Genomic DNA, 21,923 nt, shown 5'->3' with positions numbered 1-21,923 from the left:
CATTTCTTTACGTCACCAAGGTGACGTCTCTCATCACTTTTACGAATAATCACCGCTACAAACATCTAGAACTTTCTCCTGTATGCAATCCGCTACAGTTTCACATTAGGAAAAGTCCAGTACACAGTGTAGTGAGTAATTGGTTTATTGACAATATTGTAAATTAGATATTTTAAACGAAGTACAGAAAATCCTCATAGAATTCCTAGAGAGCTGATATTAATGGAAAGGAGGGCCACATTGGTTCTTCTTTCCATGGCTTTTGATGAGTGGCTTCGACAAAACGAAAAGGCTTGGAGAAGAAACAAGGTGAATCCAAAGATAGTCGAGGGCTAGGCTACAAAAAACTTCACAGTTTCCTCAACACATTGTGGCTTTGCCAAACACCTCCTTGAATGTCATCTTAGTGCATGCCGTTGTTGCCGGTAAGAGAGTAACTTTATCATGCATAAACACTGGGGGATAATGGCAATTCCCTTGACATAAAATATCATGTACATATATCATCAGATAGATATATAAGATGTAAGCTGCAAAATAAGATAAATATTTCATACTATTCTAATTAAGTAGTAACTTGAACTCAACAACAGCACAGAGCTTATTAACCTATGGTTTTAACCAATATTGCGTTTTGGACGTTGTCAAGTTTATGATTTCATAAGAAGTCTCTCGTTGCTCATTTACCTATATGATATTATATTGTTTTACATTCATTTATATTACATGTAGCAGAGGCGCATTAATGTACTGCTGATTGGAGATGCAATGTCTGACTGTTATAGGCTTAGGTTTTACGACCACCAACGAGCAGAGTCTCTATGGGACTTCACACTATATCATTTGGAAATTTTAGCAACCATATTGTAAATGTGTCAGGATATTCTTCATTTTCCATAACTATATAAAGTATTATTTCTTACTAATGTACGTAACTCAATGTAATGTGTAATTAAACTTGTGACATTTTTGCCCCCTTGCAATAGTTTTTTTGCCAAAACATTTGTATTGATTTTTTTTAATTTTCTTGTTTACTTTGAGAAAATAATTGTTGTTGTATATAAAATCTAAACCTTCAATCACAATAAAGAAGAGTAGCTCAAACTTTAATTATCTCTAACTGTTTCAATATCACTCTCTTTATAAAATTAAGTTTTACCTTTATTATTTGTGGAGTTTATGTATGAAACGGCTTGTTGTTTCTCATCAAAGAAATGATGAGTAAACAAGTTAAATACAGTACTATACTAGACACTATACTATAATGAAATACCACTGGTTTATATTATTCGACATTCATTTATCTTAACTTTACGATGCAATCAAACTTTGTTAACTTCATTAATAATTTACAATTCCATACAATTCCATACATTTATTAAGTGATCAACACGTCATTTAATTTCAAAATGAGTTCTTATTGAATTCCAACCATTCAACATTATTTGCTGCAAAATAATAAATTGTTGGTTTAACGTCAAAGGAGTATATTTACAGTTCCTTCTAAAAATGATTAATAGATGTTGTTGAGTGTGGTCATCAAAACAAAAATTGATCGAATAAATAGTATTAATTGAATAATTTCAACCAAATTACAAGTTCTTAATTGAACGAGGAAAAGTGCCTTTTGTAGAAGATTGTGAAATACACGGCAGCTGACTATTGGGAAATTGCTCATCTAATTGTAAGATGTTAAATTTTGACAAAACAGGCTAATCAAAGCGACTATTTTCTGCATTTTGTTGGAATACAAGTGAGCAATTTAACAATTTGTAGAAAATTTATGAGTACATATTAATATGAATATTTAAAGACTTTGAAATCCCCTGAATGTTTGTATACTTAATATAACGACCAAAAAAGAAAAATATTGCTGTTTTCTTCCTAAATCAATCCTGTCAACACACACGTTTAACGTTTTATTTTGACCATATCATCAAAATCGGTGAAGTGATTAACAATTTTAGCCCAATGTTGTTTGAACGTAGCATCCGGCCCGTCACAATCAAATGCGCAGAAATTTTACAATTCCACAATTTCACTTTCACCATTTGACTCAAATAACAGAATTAATATGAATATTTATATAAATTTAGCACAATTGTGTACAAAAGTTTTATAGTTAATTTGTAATAAATTTTTGAATTGCTCTGAAGTGTAATTTACCATTGTGCAACAAAATTAAAATTGATTACATGAAAAAGTCTTGCACCAAAGTTTTGAACAAAATTGCAATTTCCTTAATGAGCGAAAAATAGGTTTTGCAGAAGATACATAAACTTAACACATTTACGTATATAGGCCTACATTAGTTTTATAATGTCTAAATCTTTTGCAACTTTAACAAACGGCCATTCACAATTAAACGAATTGTGTAAATAAATATTTACATCCTAGTCATTTAGAGTTAGTTTAGGTAACTTGCTAATGATTGAAAATTGCCTTAGTTTGCTGTTGTAGTCATTTCAAAGGATATTACAAGCAGTAGAAATTTTAAATTATTTGGCGTATATTTGGTCACTACACTGAAATACCATGCGTCATATATTTTCTGTCAGTTGTTTGATAAAATCGGCATTTGTTTCAATGAGCGTAGAAACACTTGTTAATTTATGACTGCTTACTGTAATTTGTCCATATTCATGGGTACAATAACGAGCAATATATAACCAATGTTAAATGATCATCATTGTTGCCAAACAATACCCTTTGGAGTCCTTTATTAACATGTCATGATGACGTTTGGTAAATTTCAGAAGGAGGGAGCGGGTGGGGAGGCGAGGAGGGGGGGGGGGGTGGGGGAGGCTGTTATAGCGGATGGACAGTTAGTTACCTGCCTGATCATTTACATATAGCTATAAGGAAGAATTGTCCTTATTACCGCAGAGTGTAGTAATTTTCAATTGGTGGTTATTTCACCCATTACCATGGTGCTTGAACTTTCCTTACTCGTGTAGTTAACAACCGTACTGGTGTTAACCTCCCCTTGGTTTTTTCTTTCCGGTTTACATTTGCCAAATATTTTTCTAAAATCTGGATTAGCCACACATAGTAGAATGAAAATCATGACGCCTTGTAAAGCGGTACAAATGCAGTACAAGTATTCGAATAGGTTCAAATCGTTCTTGATAGCTGTCAGAAATGCAGAACCCCAGGATAAACCCAGCATAATCCAGAAGGTGAACCCGTGTCGTAGTCTTCTAAGTATTTCACTTCGCCTCTCCTTTTGCGATCGTGCAGTTAGGATAGGTCTGCACGTTACATAATGTATCAGACGTATGAATATAAGCATGTTGAAGAGGAACAGAGCAGCGACTATCGCAAAAAATCCATAGTAGAGAGAAGGCCCTGGTTGTAAGAAACAACTGTGAATAAATAAACAAAACAAGCTATAATGTAGATTAAATAATTATGCAGACACGCAAATACACTTACCGAAAATATAAACGTAATATAAAAAACTGTTACATAATTTTAGGAAATGATAAAATCTTAATTAAGCAAAGATTATTTGAGAATATCAATCTACATATAAATTGCAAGGAACATTTTATCCCCTTAAAATCTTCCGAATTTCCATCAAAACAATATTATTACATTTTATTAAAACTCAAGGTTAGCAAAAGTAAGGTTTAGTTTATTTAAAACATCTCAAAGAGTTTGAAAGACGGATATTTGGGAATCGACTAACCTAACGTAAAACCTGTCTGGGCGAAGAAATGATAATAATCACTACTTTTTAACTCGTTAACCTTCATTCGGTGAAAGTCCATGACTGACATACAAACTGTGATTGCCTTGTCAAGCACACCCCAAACATTCTATGCATAATGGCGAGTAGTACAGTCAAATAACATAGCACTATTACGACCCTGCGTCTTGTTTTGCACCCGATATACACACAGAGAACATAGTTACTAATTTAAATCTTAAATGTTTTGTACCAAAGTAAAAAATGGATCGTGCTATAAATCGGTAGCATGTGCTATTAGGCTTACGGTAAGAACTGAGAATACGTGTAATCCCAACAAATCCAGTTTGATGCATTTGTAGGGATTACACATATCTTCAGTTCTTACTATAAACCTAATAGCACATGCTACCGATTTATCATATTTATCAGCACGATCCAGCAATACTGTGGTACAACACTTAAAGATTTCAGTAGTAACTGTAATCTCTGTGTGAATCGGCTGTGTTTTCAAGCATGTAGAGAGTCTCTTTATTGTTTCTATTCTTTCCCTCAATCTTTGTCCTTTTCTACTGTATCTTATAGTTTTTTAAAGGAAAAGTCGCACAGGAAAGAACCTGGGCACGAAAACCAAACTACCAAACGACTGATCCGCTCTCAGCCCCAGTCCCCTTGCATCGGGACTGTGAGTGTGTGATCATCGTCGGGTGTGCATCACCATTTACCTCGAAAGGGAACAGATACTACACATGATCTTAGCCAAAAGGCCAAGGAGGGATCTTATAGTATAGAGAATGACCTATGAGGTATGGAAGGAGCCTGCAACCCCCATACTTGTTAAAACAGACCTGTCACTTATACAATTTGATATCTAGTCTAACGCAAACCGTATAGAGAACTCACTAATCGTTTTTTCCGTCCAGTATTTTCCGGTCCAGAAATGAAACAAGAAGAACGGGAATCAAAGGAACACCTGAAAAGAAAATTGAAGAAATCGATTCGAGAAGGTCTAACCCTTTAAAGATAAAACAGTTGTATAGTACCGGAGTAGTATCTGACCAACTGTAGAATCGGACTTTCCTCTGACTTGAGTGTCCTAGACTCGGACTTCGATCCAGTCCATGCGAATCCATCAATATCTTATATCATTTCTGTCTATCTAGACATTATAGTTTACAACGAGATTGTTTACTACATAAGTCCTCTCGTTATCAGGTTTCTACTAGAAATGGTATTGCTAAAAGTTTTCGGATAATCAGTCTGGAGTTATAGATCAGTCAGTATCAATTAACTGAACTATATGTTATATCAAAATAGTTTTTTTTTTATGGCATATGAAATGAGTAGACCCAGCTATAAATGGAGCCACGATTCGAGTACATGGCCGGTAAGATACGTCTCATTATTGATAGTACCATTTTTGGTCAAAGCAGCAATAAAATCCCATCAAACTGTTCTGACGAAAAAACGTTAAGTATAAGAATGGGTGTATATATTGTATTTGGAATAAATTCTAATGAAATTTTTGTTCGACGCCAGGATAGTTATTACGTTTTGATGGGAGTTTGTCTTCTTGATATCAGCTACTCTCGACAGGGAACATTTGGATGCCAAAAGCCATAACACGTGTACACATACTCTTCTTCCCCAACTTATAATGTTGTAGGGCTCGTTGTTAGCTTATAGAGCCACCCTCAGCTGCAAGGGCGGCGGAAGCACTTTTAATCTGGGGGGGGGGGGCACCGACATCAAAGGGCACTTTGCAGAAATTCGATCGGACTGATGCAGCCTTATATTTAGTTTCCTTCATAACTCTTATTGTCTTATCTTATTTGCGTAAACACATCACTCCATCAACGCCCCAGCCGCCCCCCCCCCAAGGAAAATATGCATACTAGCACTGTAATATCCAATGTGCAAATTGGGAAACAAGGAACAAGTTTTCTTTTGAGACAAAATGAGGTGAAATCATGCTAGTTGCTAATGTAGGAATCCTCCGAGTTAGAGTTTATTTCTTGTTAATATCTTAACCATTTTTTTCCATTCGAAATAGCTTGAGTTTGACCCACAGAAATTCATTAAAAGTCATGGGCGTAGCCAGGATTTGCAAAGTTGTATGCACGACTATCTGAGCGGAGCGCCACCATCAGTTGGCGCGGAGCGTACAAGAAAATTTTTGGTTTTACAAACCCCTCAGATGGCCGGAAACGGCCCTTCCCGAGTGTTCATTCTGGTTCCCTGGCCTCTTGCTAACTTGAGACACCCCAATTTTTATGTAGAAAAAGGGCACATTTTTAACCTGAGGAAAAGTGGGGGGGGGCACGTGCCCCCTGTGCCCCCCCGGTTCCGCCGCCCTTGCTCAGCTGTACTAACACAGCGAACATGCATTACCCTGAAGAATTCTGACTAAACATTTTGGTCTTTAAATGAATTGTCTGCACGTGTACTATAATAACAAGGTAGCACAGCTGTATGGGAATGTATAACTGCCCAACTGAACTGAAACAAATCAAACGTGTTCTAGGTTTTGTTAAACCATGGACAGAGATGCGATATAAATGGGTATGAGGTGGTGGTGTGAGGAGAACTATGGTAAGAGATATCGAAGTCAAGTGTACATAGCCTGGTTTTGAAAATGGACTTTGGCTGTTAGTAGACTCTTACAAGACCTGCTATGGACTCGGAAAATTCTGGGACTTTGACTCCAACTTGGATCTGATTGACTCGACTACAGCCTTGGCCAGGAAACACTCGGCGTACTATTCAGGAATGTCTAAATAGCCAAAAAGGAATGAAACCGCTGAAAAATTGATGTGATTAGGGAAAGTGAGATCATGGAAGAATTATTACCATATCCAATCAGACATGACACTAGTACAAACTGTCTCATGTTTGGTAATCCTTTCGTCCATTGAATTAGCATCCTGTACATGTTGACTGCTTCCATTGTCATCCACACCACAGTTGCAAGACAGAAGTAATGAATTGCCGCCGAAGCAACGGCACAGCGAACAGTTTTTTCAAACGCTCTTTCGCTTGATAGGAACGCAGTGTAGAATCCAAGAAGCGAAACACAAAGATTGATATGTAGCACAGCTGGTTGTTGATCCCTCATTTTTCTGAAACGATGCGATTCGAGATGTTTATTGCAGCTGTTAATATTTTAAAGATACTTTCCCGATGATATGTACATTGATCATATAAAAGCAAAACTGTGTGGACTGAAATAACCCTAGATACAATATTAAATCCTTTATGTAGGTACGTGGTTTTTTAGAAATCTTGAAGGGTCCTTGACCGACAGCTATAGAAGTTTATATTCAATCCCCAGGGTTATCTTTAAAAGAGTAATGAGTTATTCAGCTCTTAGGCCTACTATTATCTACGAAGGAAGAGTGGACAACTAATAATAGGAAACATTTTTTGAAGGAGAAGACCAATAAAAAGAAACATATTAGTTTACTTACTTTACAAACAGAAATGAAATTATGCAGATGACTAAACAAAAAACTGAAATAATTGACCCAATTAAGGTGATCCAATAAAGCGACTCAGGAGGAAGGGGCCCATCTTTGCGTAGACGCTGTAAATAACAAGAAAAGAGTTCAGCGTGTAAATTGATTTATATTTTAGCTAAAATCAAAATCATTTTACACGTCTATTTGCTTTATCAAACTATACAGTTCGTTGTTTCGTATAGTGTCACATTGTTTGATTTAAATACAGATAAATGAGTATGTTGGAAAGTATATGGCATATATAATAACATTTAAGTATGCTTACAATCAAGACAGCGAAACTTGCGAGCCGTTTGCAAGAACAAACTACCAATCCATCTTCATCTTGTCGAGTCTTACAACCTTCATTAGACCAATATCCCTCAGCTGTTGTATCGTCATAGCTCCAAAAGACACACTCTTTAAGTACGACGTCTTTGCTTCGATCTGTCAACTAAGAAGGTATAGATAGGGAAGACTGTAATGCTATGTAGCCTACCATGCAATAGGTTTAAAAACATTAGATACTGTCATGAGATGTAGTTTCAGCTGAGGACCTGTTTCTAATACAACAACATGGAATTGGTTATGAACTGTCTGGAAATAACGAAAACAGTACGTCAATCATTGCATCATAGATTCCATTCATGCTAGTAACATCAATTAAATGTTGTAGGCATTGGCATCATCATTCCTCTATAAACTCATGAAGATAATCTACTCCTATCTTCTGCCATTTCCTCATCTAATGTGAAATGATCTCTAAGTTAAAACTATCAAGCATATTCTACAGAAAAGTTACGCTTTTATTTTATCACATTTACCTTAAACATCCTGAATAATTCCATGTCATAAGATAAGGAAAGGGGGCGTAGTACGTATAAATGCCCGAAAGCTACGTAAATAATTCATTCTAGAATCATGTCGTTCAGAATTTAACTTTAGCTGTTCATTAGAGTTTATTAGTGTACATATTATAGATACGATAACCTTATGACATTGAAAACAGATCATCAAAATAAACTGAACAAACCACATGCACTACTTTCCAAAGGGCATGAGTTGAGTTTTGTTTGAATTTATAGTATATAGGTTACTACTATTACAGAGTGTGAGTTCTGAGAAAAAATGAAATTTGAACTAACGTTGGTTCTGAAGTTTGCAAGAACACTCGATTCACTTATCCATTCGTTGGATGTTGATAGGCCTTCGCCCTCGAGTCTTGCAGAAATAATTTGACTTGCAATCGTGTCCGTGAAAGACTCTGTCGAATTACTGCTCGACGAGTTTAATGGTTCATACATTCTTGATGGGTTGAATAGTACTGCGTTCCCATAGATGAAGAAGCTGATTCGAACTCTCCCAGACTCATCAGTTGCTGTAATGATAAGCCAAATAACATGTCGATCTTAAGATAAGAACTGTTTCAACTTCAATATACCAAGTATCATATTTTCAATTATACATAATCAGTGACCGTGAAGTCACATATCATGATCTCAAGTTAACTGGATATTCCAGTTGCTGAAATTCAATGTTTAGCAAAATAGCTGGAAATTGTCTGATTAAAGCCACATCCTTCTGGTTTTTTTGTATCGTACATGTGAAATCTTGTTTTTTCAACATTTAGAAAAGAAAATTTAGAAATGCAACTTGCAACAATGGTGACATGGCAATTTAGCTGAAGAGTTATTTGTTTTGCTTTATTATGTATGTATTATTATTATTATGTATATATTATATATATATATATATATATATATATATATATATATATTGTATGTCCAGAGGTTCGAAACAGGTAAGGAAGGTCGTAATATCACTGTAGGCGTTTGACACCTGTATCGAACAATACTAGTTCTGTTTTTGGTGACATATTTTGCCCTACTCTAGAGATCAAACATGATGCTAACCAACTGGAAAATCGTTTGTGATTCCTAAAGCCGGATCTCCAAAGAGATACTTTGAACAGACTTTATGTTAATGAAATGGAGGTAAACGACGAAGGCAAATGAATATATGTAATTGAAAACGTAATGAGAAGGAAAATCCAGAACAGTGAAAAAACTTTCAGCCTACACCGGGATTCGAACCCGGGCCTCCCGCTTTATATATATATATATATATATATATTACCCATATTTTATATTTTACCCAAACAGAAAGATAATATTCCCTCAAAAAAGTTGCATGGTAATGTGATTATTGGGAAAATTTACAATCAATCAACATCACAATTGTATCACATGTCAAGGATAAATCAACTCCAATCCTATAATAGGAAAGTGAAACGTTTGTAGAACATATGCTATAATGACACTATAACTTTGCACTTGGCAAAATTGCTTACCTTCCCAGGCAAATAGCCACAGGTTAAGCCACTAAGACGATCTTTTCCACCAACACTGTAAAATAATTTGCTTTTATAAAAATGTTACCGTTTAATAGAGTAATACCACTTACCGTTCAATTCGGTTATAACACTGGATGGCACTGAGATAGATGCTGCGGTTCTAGTCAGGGGAATGTCATCCATATCATCGTAAAGCTGTGTATTTTCCTCCTCTAGAGTAGCTCCTACCGTGGGACTTTCGCCAAGAGGAAAAACATTGGCAAAACTCAGAAATTCCCCTATGTCCTCCGTGTTGAGCTGAACAGCTTTTATTCCTATATTTTGTAGTACATTAGTATAGTTTCCATCAATTGTCTGTAAATTTGATATTTGTTGTTCTAACGCAGCAATAATCCGAGCGGTTCCTGAAGTGCTATTTTGGAGCGCATCTTCTTCAAATTCCATTAAATTGTTTATAGAGGAAACTACTGGGTCGGTTATCTATAAACAAAAGAATGCATACTATCATTGTCAGGAATTTGATTTATTTTGAAAGCAGTCTAACTGAGCCTTGTATTTTTTAAACAATCAAATAAGAGGTTACGCGATCGTTATTACCAAAGGCTATTCCTATAGGTAATCTTTGCTGGCAATATTTAAGCAGATTTGTCATTTCTTTCACATGTAACAATGATGCAAAAAAATAAAACCATTTTTCCAATAACGAAACTTCCAGAATGATAGACAAAGTTTACCTCTACTGATGGTTCTCCAGCATTTGCAACAGCTTCCAAGGAATCCGCAATGAGGTCGATTCGCTCTGGTTCATCTTGTACAAAGTTTTCGTCAGTCGTTGCTAACTCAATTGTCTCAGCAACAGACTCGACCTCTTCTTTTGTGGAGTTTTCAGAGAGCATCTTGCGGCAAATGAATAAGAATATCCTGTTAAAACATATGTAATTTCCTGCTCCGTATAACCCGATATTAAGCTTTGGTTGAAAATACAAATACGAAATTCTTTGAGTATTGATTATATATTAGCGTATCCAATGACCTTCATAAAACTGTGGTATTAAGTAGAGCTAAATAATTAAGAGAACAACTGCATCCTGTAATAGTGATTACTTTTTACGTTTCAGCCGATTTTAATACACAATTAATAAATTAGTACCTTATACGTCGATTTCGATAAACTTACTCAATTCGTAGTTTAATTTTGTAGAACAATTGACATGTATGTTTGGAAAGATGATATTCATATTGATTATACTATTAATACAAGAAAGTAGACCTACTAATTATAAAGACTTATGCTAACTGGGTGTTATACTGACAATGTATTAGTCACTCACATTAGAAGATTCATTGAGTTGCCGGGTGAGTTCTTCGTAAGCTACGAACAAGAAAACATCATCAATACTTTGAGCTTAAAAATGAGTTTTTTGTGGGTCAAATTAATTACTACTGCTATAGTCCCAGAACTTATAAAATTGCGTATTGTTTTAAATAAGTCGTTACAACTATTCTTCCTGGTTTGACAGAACTTCTTTTCAGCTCAAAGAGGTATAATTAAAAAAAAAAAAATACCTTCACAGCTTGGGTATTCAGGTGGGTTCCAGGTTCCCCTTTTACATTCAGCGGTTGAGTTCCCTTTCAGAACAAAGTTATCTGCACAAGAATATTCGATTGTCTCCAGACTGTTGTATAAGTCTTTGAACGGTAAAATATTGACGTTTTCATCTTGGGGTATCGGAACTGTGCAGAATAATGCTAAGAAGAAGAAGAAAAAGAAACAATATATTTTAACAAGATGGAATACAGACGTTTAAATCTGCTCTGTATTAATTTATTCGGCAAACGTTGTTATCACGTGAATCCATACATGTTGGCAAATTGTTGAAAACCCGAACGTACCTACGCAAACTGGTGGTGGTTCATTATTTCCCCACTTTCCATTCATGCATGTTGTGGTTGCATTGCCTGCTAACTGATACCGGTCATCACATGAATAGGTAGCGACCTGACCGTGCAAATGACCACTTGTAACACTGCCGTCCAAAGGAGCGTCAAGAGCCACACAATCAGCTGGGAAGACGAAAGTAGAGATAATTATCGTTTCCTTAGTAGGAGAGAGTGCAAGCGTTAGGAATATTAAGATACGACATGAGTTTACTTTAATTTCTAAATGACTGTCTATATGAAGAAGGACTAATAGTCTCCGCTAGTCCAACTGAACGATTGTATTGTAGTTAAATCATCCTAGATATGAATGATCATTATCATTTATCACATGACGTTATATGACATTGAAAAGTTGCTGATGATTGCTACACATACCGAAGCATTGAGATGGAAGTAACCCTTCAATTGTACCATTATTACAATTAACGCTGAAAGACCTCTGCTGGTTAAATGTATAGTCCACGTCGCAGATGATGAGTTTTTGGTCATTGTGAAATCTGGTTTCGGCGACAGAGGAGTTGGAAAATGGAACGCCAGGAAAGTGGCATCGACCTTTTGTTCAAATGACGAAAAAGAAATCGTCGGTGATTATTAGTCATTTCTTTTATATACTTGCCAAGAACACGTATTAAACAATAGTCATTCCTTCACCTTTTTTTTCCGAACTTCATTAACAATTTCCCTGCAGGTTTTATGTTTATACTGGATCTTACACCTTACTAGAAAAGTAGCTCTTGGTTTATGTGTGTTAGTTCCGTTTTCCATCTCAAAAAAAAAACTAAATAACAAAGTTACCCCAGTCTATACATAAGTGATGATAGATAGAAATGTTTTAAACTAATATGTAACATCGTACATGGGATATTGGTATTATGTAAAAGACACATGTTAAATATAACACGGGTGTGGTAATTATGTTGTGGATTCGGAGAGTGTGTTACATGAGAAGTCCCCCCCCCCCCCAGCCCCACCTCGTCACTGATTCCTCACTGATTCATCAACAAGGAGATGAAGCTAGAAAGGAAGGTCGAGAAGTCTTTACGTTTGCGTTATGATTTGCATTTACTATAGTTATTGCCGTAGGTCATGGTAGTGAAATGCTTAAGTGACCACGTGAAAAGTTATCTGTTTTAGCGAAAGCTTTTGAGATTTTCGTCAATCTTAAAAGTAGATTGCTCAAAAAGCCTTAAGGTAGTTATTCGGAATATTATGTTTTTTCTCATAGTTGAATGGTTTATGTGCAATGATTATGCGTTCCAAATTGCTTGTAAATACGGTCAACACGACTGGCATATCTGAAGATGCTATAGATCTAATTTAAATACATTTAAGTAGATCTCGAATCGAAATGTCATTTTGAAATATCATATTGAGGAGTGTTAGCTCAGTGGTTAACGCCGGTGCCTTCCAATCATAATGTTCCCATACTGCAGTTCGAGTCACTCCAAGATTAATGTATGTCGTCCAGTCACAGAGTTGTTGACAATTGACAATTCATAATCATGGTCGTTAAATATGAATCTGACAGACTGACTTCGGTCAGCTTGCGGCTTTTGTAAGAAGAAGTTTCTTCGCGATTTCCTGCTTTCAGGAGAATCTTAACTACATACATACATATTCAAAGCTTCCGATATCATTGGAAATACTGAAAAGTGGAGGTTACAGTGTCCATTACGTCAATCGAACACAGTATAAGTCTCATGTACTTAACTGGTAGGATGTCTGACCTCATGATGGATATACTCTAGAATTTAGCGCCTATCCCACTTACCGAAGCACTGTGGTGTTGTGCCCCATATAGAGTTATTCTGGCATGTCATCATTGAAGAATTAGCACCACTTTCGAAATCATTGCCCGGAAGACAAACAACTTCAGCAGTATCTCCCACAAAGAAAGGTCCCGTAGTTACCACTTTCCCGTTCGGGATATAAGGTTCATCACACGCAGCTGTAAAAGATTTTCGTAAATTGTGGGAAGAAGAAAACATGCAGTGCCTTATAACCTCTATTATGGGGGTTGGTGGAGCAGAGAGAATGACGTAAAGTGTCGGGACAAGATTCTTTCGAATAACTTGTTATATTGGGCCGATTAGGTTTGGTCTCTACTCCAATGAGACCATTAACGATAAAGTAACCTATCCTGCGTTTGGAAATGTTCACGAAGCGTTGGATTTGACGTTAATCACGTCGCTGCCATTGATTCTTTTGGTTAATGTTTTTTCATGATATAATGACAAGGAGCTATGCAATAAACGCTTTTCTTTACATATCATTACCGTCTCACGTGGGCTAGGTCAAGAGGGGTTTACAACGAGTTATCAGGTTACTGCACTCTCTTACAGCTGTTGAAGCAGTGACACAGCCGATACTCATAGCTGGTGCAGCGACTACTGTTCATGTCCCACAACCGTGCATCAATAATAACTACTTTGTGTTCGTAACACGGTAATATGCGTTACAGGTGGCACTATAACAACTGCATAGATGTTAACTTGTTCCCATGTAAGACAAAGAACTGCGCGTTGCGGTACCGCTTGGTTCCAGTTAACACCTCTCTTTAAATTACGCCAATTCGTCATGTCGAGAACGAAGAAAGGCCATGTTCGGGTTTATCCATAGACCTACTTATATATCATAAAAAACGACTAGAAACGACTTCATTTTAGAATCGCGTATTAATGAATTTGCACTAAATGTTTGGTATAGCAAATACCATTCATGTCACACAACCGTGCATCAGTAATTTCTACTTTGTGTTCGTAACACGATAACAAGTGTTACAGGACATGAACAGTAGTTACTGTACCAGCTACGAGTATCGGGTGAGTGACAACATATCGTGCGGAAGTAACACTAAGCAGGACAATATTATTATTATTATTATTTGTAATTTCGTGTTCTACCGGCATTACTATAATTCTTTGCTTTTAATTTTCATTCAAGATTCTTGTAGTTTGTATCGAAATTCAATTTACGTACCGAGACAAGCAGTCCCAGAGGTATCATTAGTCCACTTCCCATCGATGCATGTGGTAAACGCCGGGCCACTAATGATGTACCCATTGTCACAAGAAATCTTAGCAACTTGACCGTGAAGGTTACCACCCATGATTGTACCGTTCAAAGGAGGTGCAAAGGCTTCACAATCGGCTGAAAATATAATAAGTTATTACATTTTCTTTCTTTTTTCTTTCATTACGGTACCATCTCGTTACTACTTTGGAGGTCACACACACGTCCTCATTCCTGTTTTTTAATATCGTTGAAATGTTAAGGAAATTAAAAGTTCACACGAATCAGTTCAATTAACAAAATATAGCTATGTTTGAGGAAATGCCTAGCACTGAATCGTTAATGAATGATTGTTCTCGTTGAATTACTAATGCAGGGTCCATTTAATTGGTCCATAAAATGAATGACGTAATGTGTTACGTAAGCGTACAGACAACTGATACGTTTTCATTGAAAATAAAAAGGATGGTGACAATGATGACACAAAAGTGGTTAACTTACCGAAGCATTGTTGGGGATATAGTCCTTCAATTGACCCATTATTACAGGTGACATTGAATGAATTCTGTTGGTCAAACGAATGGCTGATGTTACATTCAATAACTTTCCTTTCATTATGGAGAAGAATATCAGTAACTTCTGAGTCGGAGTTGAGAACAACTGGTACAGAACATCTACCTGTGTTGCAAATATGCAGGAAAATAGCTTTTACATAAAATGCTAAAGAAACTAAAATATCAGCAACTGGAATGAATATAAACTACATGTCAAATATATAGTAACAATGGGAATCGTCTATTTCTATGGTTAACTGCTGGAACACGGTCATGAAGACAACTTTGCTTGAAACCATTTTTAATATACAAGAAATAATTTACCAGCAATATTAATACGTTCCTTGGTAGTTTTAGCATGACATACCATTCATTACCTGATATAAGTTAATAGTGACTTAAGAACATTTACAATACTCTGTTAGTTTATATTTACTAACTATAACACGTGGGTATCGAGCTCCATTGCTCTCCGTTACATCTGATAAATGGTTCCTCTCCAGCTGGGACTGAATAATTTGCTTTGCAGATTATTTCGACTTCATCTCCTATGCCAATTGGGTCAGTAATGTTCACATTACCATTCACTATGTCCGGGGGGACATCACACAAAGCTGAAATTGATAACAAGAACATAAATGCATTTCATATTACTTTCATTATTATATTCCTATTAAGATTCCATTTCACAAGTTAAGTAAATTTCAAAGTTATTATCCAAAACATAATGAACTCACGAAAACTAAAGGGGAAAATAGTATAAAACAAAATCTTATTTTATTCTAAATTATCGATCGTGACAAAACATGCAGTAATTATTGTCAAATTGTACTGCCCTCATCTACTAACTGTGTATTGCCGTGTCTCATGATTAAATTTATTGGCGTCGTTCTGCATTTTTGCCTCCTGAACGGCTATGAAGCACAACATTTCTCATATTAGCTATGGTCTGATCTAAATATGTAAATTTCCCTCGAAGACTGTTTACATTCGATGATAATCAACAGCAAAACACTGAAATGACAGGTGTTTGTGATGCTTGTTGTATTGTGTGTACCTGCCCGTACACCTCTACGTCGACGAACAATGTGCAGTTCGTTCAGTGTGTGCATAACCCGTGGTTATTAACAAAAACTCGTTCACTTGAGAAAGGATCCTGTGCAATGTCGTGGGTTCGATGTGTGGCTTGTGTGTTATAGTCATAGTGGAAATGTATGTTGCGTCACATAGGTACACATATACGCTAGTGTGTAGGCTGTAGCTTAGGCTTATACTTTTTTTACTAGAATGTAGATAAGTTAATTTTATACCTAGAACTCTGCATCATTTCAGCTGATATTTCCAAAACAAAGACATAACAGTTATAAAACCTCGAAACATTTCCCCGTCACAGTGATAGAAAAGAGATAGAAGATAATGAATAGAAGGTACTTGTGTGCTTCCAAATATGTGTCATCAGCTTGATAATGAGCGTCGTCACCACTGATTGGGATGATGCACGTCATAATATATACATGAAAGCATAAAATACCCATTGTATAACAACTATAAATGCATGACTTACTCTCACAAACAGGTAACGGATTTGGTTCCCATATCCCACCGGGCCCACAGGAAGCCATGCTTGGTCCCGTCAAGTTGTTGGCAACACATGAAAAGTTAACACTTTCTCTTGCTAAATACGTGAGTTTGTCCGGCGTTACGACAACACTGTCTCCAACAATAGGTCGAGCGCATGTAAATCCTGAGAAATCAGATTACCATATATGATATTCAAACGGTTCATTCACATTTAATTATTATTGTTATCTATTCTTCCAGAATTAATGACCGATGATACAAAGAGAATTCCTGCATACCGTCAAATACCGTGTGTATAAGTGTTCATCAACCACATTGTATAAACAACAGCATATACTGGTTAGGGTATACTTCTACTCTTGTAATGTGAACTCTGATAATTGCAATGTTTAACATCACGAGGAATCAAACAATATATTTCAATATATTGAACAGTTCGGATATTCTGATGGTCAAATTAGTTGTCGTATGTACATACCATCGCACGAGGCCGATGGAAATTCCCATGTGCCATTGTCGCAAGTGTTAAATGGTGGTCCGCCAAGGTTAACCGAGCAAGAGAGAGTAACCGATGAACCATCCGCAAAACAATCCTGATTTGGTGTAATGACTAGATCAGGGTCGAAGTAAGTTGCTTCACACTCTGGTAATAAAATTTGCACGTCAACAAAACGTAATAGCACGCTTATACTGATATCATGTTCTTATCATTAACCGTGCATGCTTATCCACAGAACGTCATCTGTTTCAGAATGTAAGGTGACCAGAGTAGTATATGTCAGGGACAAGATCACCATGTTACAACTTAACACCAGTGTGCTGACATTACAGTCATTATGTTATGTTCCATTGAATGTACATCAGAGCATCCAAATATATCGCAACTTAATATAAAGAATGAACTGAATAGAATTGTTTCAATCTATCGTCGTTCATGGACCGTGTCATTCGTTTTACAGTTTATATCAAATATGTTAAGATGTTAATCAAAACTTTACACTTCAAAATCAGCACGATTCCTAAATATTGCAGGGATGAAGTCACGGTTCTACCCCACGTCATAGAGTCAACTTGCAAGATTTAAAGAGGTTTTGAGCGTATGTGATCAGCATTGTTGGAAGGACAAAACTTTAGTCACTTACATGACTGGCGTATTTATCAATAACTATTAGAATATCCTGCTTTAAGATACAATGTATTAACCGTACAATTTAATTGATAATATGCTAAATTGAAAAATAAAATAAATACCAAGCAGATTTAATTATACAAATTTTAAAGACAATAAAGGCTATGTCGTTCAAAATATGTAAAGTCTAACTTATTAAATATGTGATATTGCATGAAATTGCTCAACTGGCAAATGATGCCGATGAATATATTTGCGTAGCTATTAATGTGTTCTTTATTTGGTTATAGGCAATCGATTCACACAGAGATATAGTAACAACTGTAAATCTTAAAGTTTTGTACCACAATCAATACTGGATGCCGCTAACAAATATGATAAATCGATAGCATGCATGCATTAGGTTTACAGTAAAAACTGAGGATATGTGTTATCCCAACAAATCCTAGCAACTGGATTTGTTGGAATTACACATATCTTCAGTTCTTACTGTAATCTTAATAGAACATGCTACTGAATTATAGCACGATCCAGTTTTTCCTTTGGTACAAAACTTTAATATTTACAGTAGTAATTGTGTATATTGGTGTTGTAGGACATCAATAATCTTCATAAGTTGGCGGTAGGTTTGTGTCTCTAACTTTCAGGTATAACTCTGCCAAGTGTGACAACTTGCTATGTATTGTGTTACGTAAAATGTATATATACGCATCATTATTCGAAACTAATATGCATTGATGGTTAAAGAACAATTGACATCATGAAATGTTCTTTTAACACAGGTCGTAGCTTTCTTGTAACATGATGAAACTAACCAAAGCCCATCGCACTCCTGCCTACTGAAAATATGAAGTACGCACACATTAGTTACATATATAAAATCAATGTTGTTCTGCAAATACATATAATGGACATATCTTGATAAGCAAGTTGTAATAGTGTCCATGCATATACGAGATACGTGAACTTTATTTCACTGTTAAATTGATACTTTCACTTATATACTAATAATATTAAAAATGTTCTATAAGCATATGAATATTTGACAAACGTTGTATAAACATCCTTTGGAAAGATTTTGAATCTACTAAATATTCATTCGATTTACCAAATACGTCGTCATATATTTAAATGCAGAGGTAAACTTTATATTCCGAAAATTCTTACCTATTGATAAACACTGCCCTTGTGTTAAGCCTGTTGTTAAACAAAAGAAAAGTGGCACATATATGTTACACTGTTAAGAGCACAGTTTTGGAAATTGTAGAAATAGTTGAAACTTTATCCAGCGCATTTCTAGAACAGAAAATATTTTTGAACTAATCGTCTTGCTTATTTTTCGAATGTTTAGACGACTTTCTAAACCTGAGGTTGTAGATTTCTATCGGCTGTCTACCCACTCAGATAAACTTGGATTCGCAATAAAAGATCAATAATAAAATTAATCTGTTAATTAATGGATTAATACTATTTTTGTTTTGCGGCTTTAAATACTCGTCGTGAATGGATTCAATTTCTAATAAGGACATACCTGTAGAACTTGCATGACCATGAATGTTAACTTTTTGTACAGGAAATCACTTATGCATAAGGCCAAATATTGAGTTAAAACCATGATTGAAACAATGGAAATCATACATCGCAAAGGTAAAACAAATCTACTGAATTCTTAAACAGTGCAATCAAATAACTCACCCAGAACTATAGATAGCAGAAAAACCCCTAGTGCAGAACGAACGAAGACTGTCGAAGACATTTGAAAAACAGCATCGTGCTTCATATTAGTACCGACTTCCTCATCAGTGGATATCGTAGAACGGATATTATGGCGTTCTCGTCTCCGTGACGAATTATTGGACTACGAATGCTATGATATAGCCTTGTATTTTTGAATTTTGTCCCCTGTAATAATTCTTGTGATTACAGTTTTGTTCTTGCAGCTAGAAAACTTCACCGTGATCATGAATAGAGCTAGTCGCGGCGGTTGCAAATATAATTTTGTTGTAAATCCAGCTTTACCATTTCTGCTAAACAATGGCGACTGTTTGGCAGTGTGCACTTACAAGTAGTGGAGTGTAGTAGTCAATCTACCTTTGATCTAGCAATGATATACCTTTTATGAGTAACGTGTTGTGCGTGCAAATAAGGATGTAAGAACAACGATCTCTAAATCAACATACTTCTCTAGATATACAAATGTAAACGATCAGAAACATTCCAACAGATGTCGATTTGTCAAGCTTTTTATTTGTGAAGCTTTCATGGTCAAGTTTTTTGGGCAATACTCGGTCCCCCTCACAAGTTTGCAAGGTCGGTAAAAGTGACTCCAAAGTTTTCTCTTTTTCCGGGAAACCTACAATCGGGATTTGGTACATCTATATAGTAAAATATCAGATTGTAGACGTTGTTTATCAAAGTGTTATGAAGTTTGCAAAGTGGTTACTTTTAAAGTTTCAAAGAAGAAGGAAGAAGATATTGTTTATTCTGGTGGATAGTCAATACAATACTTTATCGGTGTTGTAGCCCAGCTAGTGGATAAAGGCGGTGGCATTTGAAGCAATGAAGCTTAGCAATCGGGAGGTTCCGGGTTCGATACCCGGCCTAGTCATAGTAAGGAGGGTTCTTTCATCCAAGAGCAATCTATGGTTTTCCCATCTGAAATGACTTTCTAAATGAAAAGCTCCAAATTTGAGTTGAAATATTAAATTTGAAGCCACCCGACGTGTTAGCTGTAATCCATAAGCCCTTGTGGGTTTCGCCCACATTTGACATCGCTTTCGTGTCGTAAAAATAACGGCTGTTTATTATTAAAACACTGCTGTTTATAAGATCCTCTGAGTTTCTTCTAGTTTTGCCTTGACTTGACTTGCATTTTTGTGCATTTTGGGTGTTTCGTTTTTATCCATGTCGTAAGTGTATCCATGTGCTTCTTTTTGTATTGTGTATTTGTGTTTCTTTGTTTTTCTTGTACAGGGCTGTGGTCACTGGTAGTGAGAATTTAGAAAGGCAATTTTTGGTCTTGGTAAATTTGACCACCGACATTTGCATTAAGTTAAGAATCATACCTTGACGATGTAGGCGTTATATATGTGTAGTGAGTAGTCATTACCGTGTACCGTAACATTTTCTAAATTTTGAAGATCAATTTATCAGAAATGTCATCACACAGTTTGCTTATCAATGCGGTATGTTTGCTCTGGCATCAAGTTTGAAGAGTTATGCAAAGCCTACATGAACTTCTATTTACATATTCTATTCTCCAAACGTTTATGTTTTTAAGATGGAATTCCCCTTCAAAGATCAACGTGCAATATATTGCATTGAAGAACAAATTGTCGCATTCCATGTAGTACCGGACAAATTTCCTTCTATTTCAATCAAGTGCGGCCTCGCTAAGTGTTGGGTTATGGTGTAGACAACGATAGACCATGGCCTATGGCTCCGTAAAGTTTGGGGTCCCGCGTGTAGGTAAAGTGCACGCACATTGACTTCCACGGAATCATTGATGACTTTTCAAAAATGAAATCCAGGAAAAGGATAATGTGTAGAAGATCATCAGTCATATAAGAACATGGCCCCAAACGATGTTTGACCTATGGTCCCGTATAATGTTGGATTCGGCCCTGTCCTCACTTCATCCATGTTGTTACGCAAGCAGTCGTAGTGGCTGTTTCCTAAAGATACCAAACACTCGCTCTTAAAGATGTTCCATCTAATGTATATGTTGTTAGATAGATACCGTTGATATTAATTCATCCAGTCTTCACTGATGTAATTGAGAGTAGCTAGCTTTCTCGATCATTTCTCATTTGGAATGGTATAAAATCACTGATTTCTCATTGATTAACATGTTCCTTTACTCATTTCGTGAAAAAGATCCCTAGCAGTGGTTTAGTACTATCATTTACATTTCAAACTTACCATCGCAAAAAAAGTCCTTAATTTGCAACCGAACGAATTGTAAGGCTTTAATGGCATATGTTTAGTGTGTGCTTGCTCTTCATATATCGCGATTGAGAATGCTACAATCAACAAATTTTACTCTTCGTAGCTCTGTGTGATTCAGCATCAAGAGAAGAGGTTGACTCGTCGGCTAAAGATGACTGCCTATTACTACTGGGCGTGATTTACCTTTACATTATAATCCATGTATACGCAGTTAATA

At 36.0% G+C, this 21,923-nt stretch overlaps 1 protein-coding gene across 1 annotated transcript; it reads right to left on the bottom strand.

The window, feature by feature from the left end:
* Positions 1–129: 129 nt before the first annotated feature.
* On the bottom strand, positions 130–20,048 carry LOC139978732 (uncharacterized). Its single transcript, XM_071989190.1, has 20 exons — positions 19,454–20,048; positions 18,926–18,955; positions 17,108–17,272; positions 16,613–16,792; positions 15,489–15,662; positions 14,996–15,172; positions 14,462–14,632; positions 13,254–13,430; positions 11,858–12,034; positions 11,435–11,605; positions 11,108–11,290; positions 10,873–10,913; positions 10,276–10,437; positions 9,652–10,021; positions 8,334–8,566; positions 7,475–7,642; positions 7,159–7,274; positions 6,542–6,810; positions 4,595–4,664; positions 130–3,365 (listed from the first exon to the last, which is right to left on the bottom strand). Exons 1-20 carry the CDS (start codon positions 19,536–19,538, stop codon positions 2,900–2,902), a joined length of 3,585 nt encoding a protein of 1,194 aa, XP_071845291.1. The 5' UTR covers positions 19,539–20,048; the 3' UTR covers positions 130–2,899.
* Positions 20,049–21,923: the final 1,875 nt, after the last annotated feature.

This window comes from Apostichopus japonicus, chromosome 13, assembly GCF_037975245.1.
Source record: "Apostichopus japonicus isolate 1M-3 chromosome 13, ASM3797524v1, whole genome shotgun sequence".
Taxonomy (NCBI): Eukaryota; Metazoa; Echinodermata; class Holothuroidea; order Aspidochirotida; family Stichopodidae; genus Apostichopus; species Apostichopus japonicus.
The sequence above is the reverse complement of the archived record's forward strand: the minus strand, read 5'-3'. Positions and strand labels throughout refer to the sequence as shown.